Below are 12,253 nucleotides of genomic sequence, written 5' to 3'. Positions count from 1 at the left end.
TGCAAAAAAACGCTCAGACATTACAAAGGAGCTCTGACGCTTGCAGGATTTCCAGGAGCAGAGCAGCGTGAATGGGCTCTTGGGGTGCCATTTCTGAGTCTAGCCAATGCTATGGGCTCCGCCAGGCACAGCAGTGCATGCTGTAATCCCAGCATGCAACGGACAGAGACGGGAGCATTGCAGCTCAGGGCTAGCCTGGGCTACCTAATGAGACCTCAAAACCCCAAAACAGCTTAGAGCTTCACATTCAGACTGCCTCCTTGGAACCCTGGCCTACTGCCCACCGGCCTCCCTCCCTCCCTCCCTTCCTCCACCTGTTCCCTTCTGCTGTGCTCACAGCCACCTTGCTTCACAAGCCTTCTGTGTTCCACTGCAGACAGCTGACGTACCTCCACCCCTGCCCAACAAGCCTCCACCCGAGGATTACTATGAAGAAGCCCTTCCCCTGGGGCCCGGCAAGTCCCCTGAGTACATCAGCTCTCAGAGTAAGTTCCGGTCCCTCCATGGCTTAGAGGATTCCCTCCTTGAGAATCAGCAGGTCATAAGCCACTGCCTGTCCAGCTCCATCACCCTTGCCTGGGAGAGGCTGCCCTGAGCTCCTAACCGTGGGGTCAGTGGCATGACCCAGGGGCTTGGCTTCTAGTCTCAGTTCTGTGGCTTGAGACGTACCTTTCCTTCTGAGGATCTCTGTCCTCCACCCTTGAAACAACAAGGAGGCACTAGCTCCATTCATAAAAGGGTGCTAGGAGACCCTCTACCCTGAAACAACAAGGAGGCACTAGCTCCATTCATAAAAGAGTGCTAGGACATAAGTGACAGCCATTAGCCCGGCTTCCAACTCTCTCACCCCTTCAGTGTGTGGTGTCATGGTTTTTTTCTGTGTGTGCACATGGATGGATCCTGTTACCAAGTCAGCACATCATAGGATGTGGCCCATGGCCTAAACCAAGCTTCACGGTTCAGCCTCCAGCCCCAGGGAGTGCTGGCGGAAATAGTAGAGGCTGGATTTATGTATAGTTCAACCATCTTTTTTAAAAGCTATGAATATTTTCTATTTATCATGATCTACTTATAGTATACTGTTCATAAATAACATATAGATAGCTTATACATAAATACGTATTTAAAAAAATTCTGTGCCGGGTGGTAGTGGCACACACCTTTAATCCCAGAACTCAGGAGGCAGAGCCAGGCAGATCTCTGTGAGTTCAAGGCCAGCCTCTATAGATCGAGGTCCAGGACAGGCACCAAAATTACACAGAGAAACGCTGTCTCGGGGGAAAAAAAAAAATTCCGTGTACGTACTTTTACTGATGTGATAAATTACCGTAGAAAATCTCTGAAGTTAGCCACAAACGAGTCCTTGTTCTTCCATTGACTTCCCCAGTGTGCAGCAGGTGGACCTGATATTATACAGGGAAACTGGGTTTAGATGTCCAAGCATGCACAGCTGAGTTTGCAGCTGGTAATGTCAGTGTTCCAGTTCCCTGCCGTCCCGAGGCACAGCAGAGTGTTGTCCACCTGCCAAACTAGAAATCAAACAGGTCCACCCCAGCAGAAACTACAGACTCACGTGGGACTTGTGAATGACAGTCATGAAGAAAATCAACGACAGAAGGATTTTCAGAGCAGGATTTCATTTGTTTGTTAATTCTTTGTGTGTGTGTGTGTGTGTGTGTGTGTGTGTGTGTGTGTGTGTGTGTGTAGCTGAGGATCGAACACAGTGCCTTGTGCTTGCTAGGCAAGCACTCTACCACTGAGCTAAATCCCCTACCCCTTGTTTGTTGTTTCTAACAGGATATACTCACTCATGCATTGGTTTTTTTGCAGGGTTTCTTTTTGTTTATTTGTTTGTTTAAGACAGGATTTCTCTGTGTAGCCCTGGCTGTCCTGGGACTCACTCTGTAGACCAGGCTGGCCTTGAACTCAGAGATCCACCTGCCCCTGCCTCCCAAGTGCTAGGACTAAAGGTGTGTGCCACCACCAGCTAGTTTTAACAATTTTTCTAGGATATGCAAGAAACTAGTAACAGGATTTTTCTATGGGAAATAAATAAAAATCTAGGTGGGACACTGAGCAGTTAGCTCAGTGACAGAGCCCTTGTACAAAATAATTAATAATAACAGGTGAATGTGATGTGTAATTTGAGAATACTTATTATTTAAGCCAGTTTGATGGCATTCACTAATATCCCAGCTGCTAAGAATCTGAGGCAGGAGGATTGCTTGAGCCCAGGAGTTGGAGGACCCTTCTCAATAGAAGATAGTGAAGACAGGAAGGAAGAAAAGGAGGGGCACAGGAGATACATCTGGGTGAAGGGAAAATATTCTTTTATTCATGCTCTTTTGAACGGCTTGTATTTTTCCCTCGGGCAAAGGTATTTCCATGATAACATGGAAGATTAACTGTCACACTGTTTTAAAAAGTCTCCACCCAAGCGTTTTCATCATCCCCCAAAGAAACTGAGCCATGTAGCAGACCCTCCTCAGTCACTGCTTCTCCTCTCCAACATCCCCAGCCTCTGCCAGTCCCCTACCAGCGTTCTGGCAATACAGCTTGGCCTGTTCTGGACATTTCATATAAATGGAATCATCTGACCCGTGACCTCTCTAGATTAACTTCTTGCACTTAGCATAGTGTTTTCAAGATCCATCCGTGTTGGAGTACGAATCAGAGTGTGCTTTTTCCGGTGGCCGATACTCTTTTCTAAGGACATACCACCTCCAGGTTATCTTTCCATCAGCTGATGACATTTATGCTGTTTATACCTTTTGCCTGGGGAGAGGTTGGACCAAGTGATCTGTGGTCCTCTTCAGGCTATGAGTCTCCAGTTCCCTGGCACAGAGGTGAAGCAGACAACTTTTCCTACCTGGTCCATTAAGGGCAAAGGAAGAAGAAAGGGACCCAAGTTGCATGTCAAGCACCTTGGCAAGAAGAGGATCCTTAACGTTCCCACAGAGCTTACTTTTGTCATACAGGGCAGAAAAGCCTCCTCCAGGGAAGGCCGAAAGGGAGAGCCTCAGGGGACGACCCAGTGAGGGGAGAGCCTACCACCAAGCCAGCCAGAGTGTTCTTCCTCTCTCACACATACACAATCTAGCCATGATGTTATATTTTGCCCCCACATGCTCCATTCCCCATCTGTCAACTCCTCCAGTCCACCTTGCCCATCATGCTGCCAACATGTAGGCCTCAGAGAGGCAAAGGCAGGCTCTGAGCCTTCCTTGGGAGTGAGCCGAGTATCCCAGTAGCTAGGGACTACAGTACCGCTTTCCTCAGGAAACAGATGGACAGGAGGAACCCAACAACCCAGAGCCAGCGCTCTGAAGAACCGCGTGATGAGAGAGTGAGCCAACCTGGGTGAATGAAGGCATCCGGCTCAGTACTGATTCCGCCTCAGCCACTTGCAATCTCTGTGGGTCTGTTGCCCTGGGTGTAAGATGGAACCAAGCCTCCTTTCTGGCAGCAGGTATCCTACACTCTGCCGTGCAGAGACCAGAGCGATGATGAGGACATTCATACACACTCAGTTCCATTGGAAGATGAGAGGAAACATCTTTGAGCTGGGTCTGGAAGGGTGGGGAGTAGTCTCTGATAAGATGTAGGAAGGCACAGAGAACAGGATGAACACAGGCCTGGAGGTCTGGCGAGGCCCAGCGACGCAGTTGGTAATGGCAGGTCTGTAGGGTTAAGTGAGGAGCCGCAGCAGACCAGATGTAGAAGTAGAGACCCCCCACTCGGGCTGAGGCTGCCCTGAGTCCCCACTCTCTGTCCCTAGGGCTTTCCCAGCCCTGCCTCTGGATTCTGCCCCTATTTCTATAAGCTCAACTCTTTCCAACATCCCCACAGATGGCTGCAGCCCAGCCCAGTCGATTGTGGACGGTTACTATGAAGACGCAGACAGCAGCTACCCCATGACGAGGGTGAACGGAGAGCTGAAGAACTCCTGTATGTACCGGGCAGCTGCTCAAGCAGCTGTCCCGAAGAGCTGGTCCTAGGCATGCACACACCCACAACCCCTTACCAGACTGTGATCACCAAATAGGTCCCAAAGCCCTCTTCTCAGTGGGTTCAGTGGGAAAAAAAAACCACTAGAATGGGAGTCACCTAAGTCTTTCCCTGACCTGGTTCTTGATGACTGACCTTAGGCAAATTCAGTTTCCTTATCTGTCCTGGGGATTTGGATTTTGAGGATGGCCTGAGACAATGGCTATGGATGGTAATGAGGTCGGGGCGATAACAGAAGTTTACCTAGCACTTGCTGGTATAAGACGCTTAGCTAAACATTGTCCATGCCGCGGGGCCCAAGGCACCAGATGAAGTAGCGTCTGGCATTCATCATGACTGCATATTGGTGAGGAACCCCAAGAAGTGTAATCACTAAGACCCCATCACAGAAGCCGGTCCAGAGCAAAGCTTTTGAGTAAGGTCTCTAGTCCATCCTTGTCCTTCCTCTGCCTCCCATAGCTCGGGCCCAGAGCAGGCTGCCTGCCAGGGTTAAAAGGGGCCTGGGGGGGGGGGGGGGGGGGCACCAAGACTGAAGGTCCTTTCCCGTGACACCCCCAGACAATGACTCTGACGCCATGAGTAGCTCCTATGAGTCATATGATGAGGAGGATGAGGAAGAGAAGGGGCGGCGGCCCAGGCACCAGTGGCCCTCGGAGGAGGCCTCCATGCACCTGGTTAGGGATTGCAGGATATGTGCCTTCCTGCTCCGGAAAAAGCGCTTTGGGCAGTGGGCCAAGCAGCTGACAGTCATCAAGGAGGAGCAGCTACTGGTGAGTGTCTCCCTGGCGGCCTGTGGGTGTGCCTTTATGTGCCTGAGGGTATGCACATGGTCTCTGTCCATCGAGCGCACATGTGCACACCTAGTTTTTATTTGCAGAATTTTTCTTAATTACTTTAAAACATTTATTGGTCTTTATTATACAAGTTAGTATACTTCATTCATAAACTAGGGGAAGGGCTAGGCACGTAGCTCAGTGTCCAAGTACTTGCCTAGCATGCACAAGACCAGAATTCAGTCCCCGCTACCACAAAAGTTAAATTAATAAATAAAACTCACTAGGAAAATATAAGAAAATGATTTAAAAAGAAATATCTCTGCTTATTAACCCCAGTGCTTTGGAGGCTATGGAGGAGTTGGGGGAAGATTTTCATGAGCTCAAGGCCAGCCAGGGCTACATAGCAAGACCCTGGAATGAGACAGCAAAAGAATGAATGAATCTCATTGACTAAGAGTTGACTGGAAAGATGGCTCCACATTTATGAGCATGGACTGATCTTGCAGGGGACCTGGGATGGATTCCCAGCACCCACATGGTAGCTCACAGCCATCTGTAACTCTAGTTCCAGGGGATCTGATGCCCTCTTCTAGCCTCCTCAGGCACTGCACAAATGGGGTGCACAGACATGCATAAACACCCAGAAACATAAAATTAAAATAAGAATCACTCCGTTTCTGCTCTCATCTTCACACAGCTGTTGATAAAGCAATGCCCCCCAGCTCATACAACTGTATAACTCATTCTCTTAAAGGAAGATTTCCTTTGGAGACACTGTCTCTTGTTACTGTTGTCCCTAAGGAAGATGCACTGCCAGGTGGTGGTGGCACACACTCTGATCCCAGCACTTGGATGGCAGAGGCAGATGGGTCTCTGAGTCCAAACAAAAAGAACTGGAAACACCCATCATGACCTTTGGACTGGCCCTGGTCTTCCGTCAGTCTTCACTGCTCAGAGTGAAAAAAAGTTTGAAAGTCATGCATGTTGAGCATGGCTTGAAGACAGATGAAAACAGAGAGAGAGAAAGAGACAGAGAGATCCCACAGTTATGTTCATTTTGTTTGTTTGTTTTGTTTTTTTGAGACAGGGTTTCTCTCATGTAGTTTTGCGCCTTTCCTGGAACTCACAGAGATCCGCCTGGCTCTGCCTCCCGAGTGCTGGGATTAAAGGCGTGCGCCACAACCACCTGGCTTGCTCTGGGTTTCTTTGTGCAGTCCTGGCTGTTCCAGAACTCACTCTATAGCCCAGGCTGGCCTTAAACTCACAGAAATCTGCCTGCCTCTGCCCCCTGAGTGCTAGGATCAAAGAATGTTTCCATTCTTCTGCCCCCCTTTCTCTATTATGTTTGACCGCCAGGCCCTCCAGCCCCGAGGAGACTCAGCCCAACTCCAAAGGGAACACTTTCATACTTCTCCAGTACGAGCCGGGCAGTGGAAGGGGATTAGCTGGAATGGGATGAGAGGGTGACAGTGATCAAAATCTATCCATGTCTGGAAACGTCACTCATAGTGAAACCTGAGATTAGGGTGCGGAAAGCTTAAGGAAAGGGTAACAATGCTCAGTGGGCATTTGCTACCAAGCCCAGGGACCTGAGCTCAATTCCTGGAATCCACATGGTAGAAGTTGAGAACCAACTCTAGCAAGTCGTCGCTGGCTGCTACATGTAACATACATGTGCCCCCCTCCCATAAATAAATAAACGAAAACAGTTTTTACAAAGAAAAACCATAGTCTGACTTCTTTTATAACACAGTTGAAAGCTCTAAATGGAACACTAGCAAACAGGATCTAGATGCTTATAAAAAAAACACAGGACCACTACCGGTTTATTCTGGTCACGCAAGGGTGGCCTAACATTCAAACTGCCCCCCCCCCCCACTTACTTTGTGTGGGTGTAAACCAATGTGCATGCTTAGGATTGTTTTCAGGATCGTAGGTTAGGGGTTATTTACAGGAGTGTAGACACCTTACCAGTGTATACTCTACTAAAGGAAAGAAATGTCTCTCCCTCCCCCAGCAACCATTGTCTACTTCCACATCCCCTTTTGTAGCGTTATTGTCGATTTCTGATGTGGAAGCTGAAGTTGGCTTCCCTAGAAGAAAGCCTGCCTTCCCAAGGCCAGCAGTGTATACCTGCCAGGATTCACTCCTGATGCTCTGCCATGCAGCCTTTCAGCTGGCATCCTCCCAAGCCAGCCTATTTGTTCTCTGCTTCTTCAGCCCACATGGCCTTCCTAGTATTGTGCTATAATCTGCCTTTTCCTCGTGGACAGCTGTGTTGGAAGAGTCCCAGAGACCCCGCTCAGGCTTCTCACTGTGAGGTATCATTGCTCACACTCGGCCGAGTGGAGGAATCAACTGTGTGTGAGGGTGTCTTCCCTCTCCCACCCTCCGCTGCGGGAGGTTCTGACCCCCACCCTCCTCTCCTCACGCAGTGTTACAAAAGCTCCAAGGACCGGCAGCCACATCTGAGGCTGGCGCTGGATGCCTGCACCGTCGTCTACGTGCCCAAGGACAGCCGGCACAAGCGACATGAGCTACGCTTCTCCCAGGGGGCCACGGAGGTGTTAGTGCTGGCTCTGCAGAGCAGGGAGCAGGCTGAGGAGTGGCTGAAGGTACGCATGCCCAGGACACACCGCATGCTGCCATCCTGCCCTCCCGCCCTCCCTCTCTCTCTTTCCCCGAGCTGCGGTTCTAACCTGGAAGTACCAAGCCTTGCCTAGGGGAGAAGGGATCCAGTGGGTCCCTGTGCGTGACTCGGACTCACGTCGAATGGGCCTTGGATACATTATAGACCTCATACAGGAGGTCTTTAATCATCCAGTTATTGAACTTTCCTACACAGCAGCCTACTGTTTGCCCAACCTACACTCCTGGAATGGTGTGCATTAATGCCTTTGAAAGCTTGTTTTATCATTAGGCCAGCCAGCCCTTCTAATTCAAAAATAGGGGAGGGGGGAAATCCCTTTCTTGTTTTTAGATGGGAATGTGCATTGTGGTAATAGCCACTGGAGTCCAGCATCTTTATGATGTCACGGATCCATGAAGCCACCATGTATTAATCACTTTGTACCATGCAGTGTGCCAGAGCCTCATGGATATGACCATTAGGGCTGGTATGACTTACACTCAAAGGTGGGTAAACTGAGGCACAGAGAACTTAATGTGATTGCCAAAGGTCACAGGCAGCATTAAGTGACTGGGACCAAGATGTGAGGCTAAGTAGATCTACTCCACAGTGGGCATGGTGGCATAGTGATGATAAAGGGAGACTTTGGTGGTACATGGATTTGAGTTCAAGTTCCAGAAACAAACAACATTCCCTAGCTGTGAGATCTTCTGCAAATGACATTGTTTTCCTATGCTTGCCAGGCAGTAAGTGAACAGCAGTGTTGGTTAGCTTCTGTTGGTGGTAATCAGGGCACTACCCGGCTCCCAGTCCTCTCCAGTAGACCCCACTGGACACCCTGCTCTCTTCTCCTACCTTCCTGTCAGAACAATGAAACCAAGCTCCTTTCTCCCTTCCTTCTGGTGATAACCAGATCTCCCTGGAATGTTTGGTATTCTCATCCCTACCTTTGTGTCCAGAAGGGAAGGAAGGGAGAGAACTTGCCTTCAGGAGCCTCAAGCTTCAGGCTCCATTTGAGTCAGAAATAGGAGTCTTGGACCCAGAGTTCAAAGGGATCTGCCTGGCCATTCTGGTCCTCTGTAGCCTAGTCCAAGGCTTATGTAGTAGGCAGCCATGCGCCTCTTTTGGGGTCTGACTCTGCTGCCTCCTACCAGAGCCTTTACCTCCCTGAATCACATCGTCCTCACCTGTAACTTGAGGATCACAGACTGCTGTGGGGATAAATGCTGTCTAGGTGAGCATCAAATGGTGCCTTAGCCCTGGCTATCCTGGCACTCATTCTATAGGCCAGGCTGGCCTTGAACTCATAAAGATCCACCTGCCTCTGCCTGAGTGCCGGAATTAAAGGCGTGTGCCACCACGCCTGGCATAGATGGTGACTTTTTAAATGTTATCACCTGCCTGAGTAAATGAAAGGATGTCACTGACATCCAGGTGATGACGCTAACCACCTGCCAGCTGTGATAAAAGGCCCAGCTGTCACGTACATGCACGGACGGGCTCCCTCACCACTGTGACCCTTCAAGAGTCACATCTCCCTTATCTGTGGCCTCACTCTCCTTGAACAGCAGAGAGCAGTGTCCGTATAGTGTGGATGTGTGTAGAAAGCCCTTCCAGACAGGCTCTGACACGTCCGTGTTTGTGCAGATGGCTATTTCAGCCTTACTCTGCCTCCTGGTGGCCTTAATCCATCTTCACAACTGTCTTGATCCCACAAAAACCAGCAAATACTCTGTCCCCAAAGCTTTCCTGGGCATCTATTCCCAGCCCTATGTTCTCTTCACAGGTTATCCGAGAGGTCAGCCGGCTTGGTGCTGAGGGCTTGGAGGCCCCCAGATCCCCGGTCTTTCTGTGTAAGCTGGACCAGGACAAGGTATGTCTGTTTCCAGTTGTCTCCTCTGGGTAAGGTAATAGGCACTAAGCCCAGGCCACAGACAGACTCACAGCCTGGTGGTGAAGACACACACATCCACACTCCCCCGCCCCCCATGGCATCATATAAGCTAAGCCGCAAAGTGTCGAGTGCTTGCTTGGTGGTCAGTTTGGTGTCTGCGACAACCCTGCCACACACAGCCAAAGGAGAAAAGATTTGTTTCGGTTCGGCCCCCAGTCAGCTGGCCATGTACTGCAGGCCTCGGGTGAGGCTGAGCACTGTCAGGGTGCTGGATCGCAGTAATGGGAATATGGAGGAAACGTAGGCAGGGCAGCGCGATTCACCTCATAACAGACAAAAAGCAAACAGGAGGCAGGAAGGGACTAAGTGTCTGTTTTCTCAGGACATGCCCTCCAGTGACTTCTGGCCTAACAAGCCCCACTGCCTCCCATCAGTTTTGGATAGTTCGATATAACAACCATGAGTAAATCCACTGATGGAGGAGAGCCCTTAGGATCCAGTCCCTTCTCACAAGCCCCACTCCTGGAACGCTTGTGTTGGAGACAGATTTTCAGAAGCAAAAGCTGCAACCAAGTCCAATAGTAAATCAGGAACAGAGCCAGCGTTTAAGCCCACACGGGCTGGCTTGAAGCCCACTCAGGACTCTGCTACTGCAATAGAGCACCCTGAACAACCACTGGGCCAATCCTGTAGAGAGGCTCCACCCGTACCAGGCCCTATGCAGAAACCAGTATGACCCCTGACCCCACTGCGCCTGCAGCCCGATGGTCAGGCAGGCATGAGTCAAAACAATCAGACTGTATTATTATAACTGCTGCTCTGGGTACAAGCTAAAAGAGACGGTGCCAGGTTTCTGATGAGTGTCAGGGAGGCATGCTCCTGTCTCAGAGCTTCAGGAGTATTCCTAAGGAAGTGATGCTTCAGACAGGGATGAAAAGGTCAAAAAAGGATAAAAAGGTGCTCTGAGCAGCACCAGGAATGGGCAGTAGAACAGGGAAAATGTGGGACTGAAAGTGGCCTGTGTGGCATGGTCTAGAGATGGGGAACTGTTAGAGGCTACCCCCGGACAGGGACAGGGAAATGGAACTGGGAGCTTGGGATGGCTGGAGTATTCAGGAACATGCCTGTGTATGGCCCAGCCCTGCCCACACTTAGCTTTTTCCAGTAGTAAGGCCATAGGAAAGCAGCCCTGGAAGAAGGGTGTGAATGTGCGGATGCACACTATGGTACAGCCTTTGGTGCAGTTAGTTCAAAGGCTCGACAGAGCAGCTGGAGGGCAGGCTGTGCCGTGGAGTTCTTTGCCATGGTTGAGTGTACAGAGAGAGCAGAGCTGATGTACGTATGATGGTCTTTGGGGTGGAAGAGAGCTGGGATGTTGTGTTGGTGGGGTCTCTTTCCATGGGATCATGAGATTGAAATAGCATCGCTGAATTTGTTACCAAGTGCTCACAGCCTTCCTGTGTTTGTTTCCCATCTTGATGGAAAAGTTGCTATATACACACTGCTGCAGAACAAGCAGGGCTATAACTTCAGTTTCAAAACCTACAGACAAGATTCTTCAAATGTTTAGGTCGCTCATCCCCTTCCTGATAGGTGCCTCCCCATCCCCACAGCTAATAAGGAATAGCAAGCAGCACTATAATTTCTTCCATAATTTCGGCTCTGCCTCCTTTGGAGAGTATGAATTTATTAATGAATCAATGAAGGTATGATTGTTTCACAGTTGGTATAATTAGTAAAAACAATAGACGGGCAACAAAGGGTGTGTGTGTGAGTGTGAGTGTGAGTGTGTGTGTGTGTGTGTGTGTGAGTGTGAATGTGAGTTCCTTCATCCTCTCATTCAAGGTAGAATTGTAGTGGATGTCTACTGCTCATCCGGTCTTATCATGACTCCTTTGAAAACATCTTTTAGCTCACCCCTTTGCCTGTACGCTGTCACCTTGGTTCAGCCCTATCTGGAACTTCATATTGATCAGCTTGCCCAGGGGCTCTTTAGCATCCAGGGTCGCCCCGTCTTGTCCATCCCTACAGTGCTATTGGATTACATTCACGCCCTCCTTAAATGCTTGCCCTGCTCCCTGTCACTTGCCATACAGTGCATATTCCAGGACATTGCTGTCGACGCCTTATAATTAGTGGCCCCACTTTCCCAGGAGAGTGGAACCTGAAGACGTGACCATGTGTCAGTCACTGCCACCTTCCCGATAATATTGGTGTGGTACCAGGTACCTGAAAGCTGTTGCTTGGAGAACTGGAAGAAGACTGGGTGAATAAGGGAGTCCTTCTGAGAGTCCCACTGACATGAGTCTGTCTATGTCCTTCCCCAGAGATTGTCCCAAGAGAAACAGAATTCGGACTCCGACAGCCTGGGCGTGAATGACAGCAGCTCCACCCTCGGCCGCCGAGAAGCCTGTGAACATGGTAGGAGCTTCCACTGGTCAAAGATGGGAGGGACTTTGCCACAGGCACACGGTGGTAGAGCCTGGGGACCTGAGTAAGGCCACTGGGCCTTTCATATCTGCAATTATAGGCTAGTCCCTGTGTGCAGGTTGCAAGGGCTGCTGGGAAGGCCAGAGATGGGTAAAAGTGGGACCGTGGCCTCCTTCCCCATCCCCTGTGACCCACTCCTATGCCACCAGGCAAAGGGAAGAAGAATAGCCTCGCTGAGCTAAAGGGCTCCATGAGCAGGGCTGCGGGCCGAAAGATCACGCGCATCATCAGTTTCTCCAAGAAGAAGGCGCTGGCCGAGGACCTGCAGACATTTTCCAGTGAGAATGAGGTTCCATGCTGTGGTAAGTCTTGACTCAGAGAAGAAGGCAGTGCAGGCCCTTGAACCTGGGCTCCTGGAGCTGATTCCAGGACACTGTCAGTGCCTCAGCCACTGGCCGTCTCCTCTGGATGGCTAGACTCCACTCTGTCAATGTCCATGGCATGCATCCCTTCACT

General features: G+C 50.1%; 1 protein-coding gene across 2 annotated transcripts in view; it reads left to right on the top strand.

Annotated features, from left to right (window-relative positions):
* Afap1l1 (actin filament associated protein 1 like 1) overlaps nucleotides 1-12,253 on the top strand; it is a 58,348-nt gene that overhangs the window by 30,258 nt on the left and 15,837 nt on the right. For both annotated transcript variants that reach the window (XM_036205256.1, XM_036205257.1), the window contains exons 5-11: nucleotides 377-485; nucleotides 3,850-3,948; nucleotides 4,567-4,778; nucleotides 7,220-7,399; nucleotides 9,200-9,286; nucleotides 11,635-11,728; nucleotides 11,947-12,099. In XM_036205256.1, the coding sequence (XP_036061149.1) occupies nucleotides 377-485; nucleotides 3,850-3,948; nucleotides 4,567-4,778; nucleotides 7,220-7,399; nucleotides 9,200-9,286; nucleotides 11,635-11,728; nucleotides 11,947-12,099 (934 nt within the window). The remainder of the gene's footprint in view (nucleotides 1-376; nucleotides 486-3,849; nucleotides 3,949-4,566; nucleotides 4,779-7,219; nucleotides 7,400-9,199; nucleotides 9,287-11,634; nucleotides 11,729-11,946; nucleotides 12,100-12,253) is intronic.

The sequence above is a fragment of the Onychomys torridus genome, chromosome 13 (assembly GCF_903995425.1).
Source record: "Onychomys torridus chromosome 13, mOncTor1.1, whole genome shotgun sequence".
NCBI classification, from domain to species: Eukaryota; Metazoa; Chordata; class Mammalia; order Rodentia; family Cricetidae; genus Onychomys; species Onychomys torridus.
This window is presented reverse-complemented; position numbering and strand designations above follow the sequence as displayed.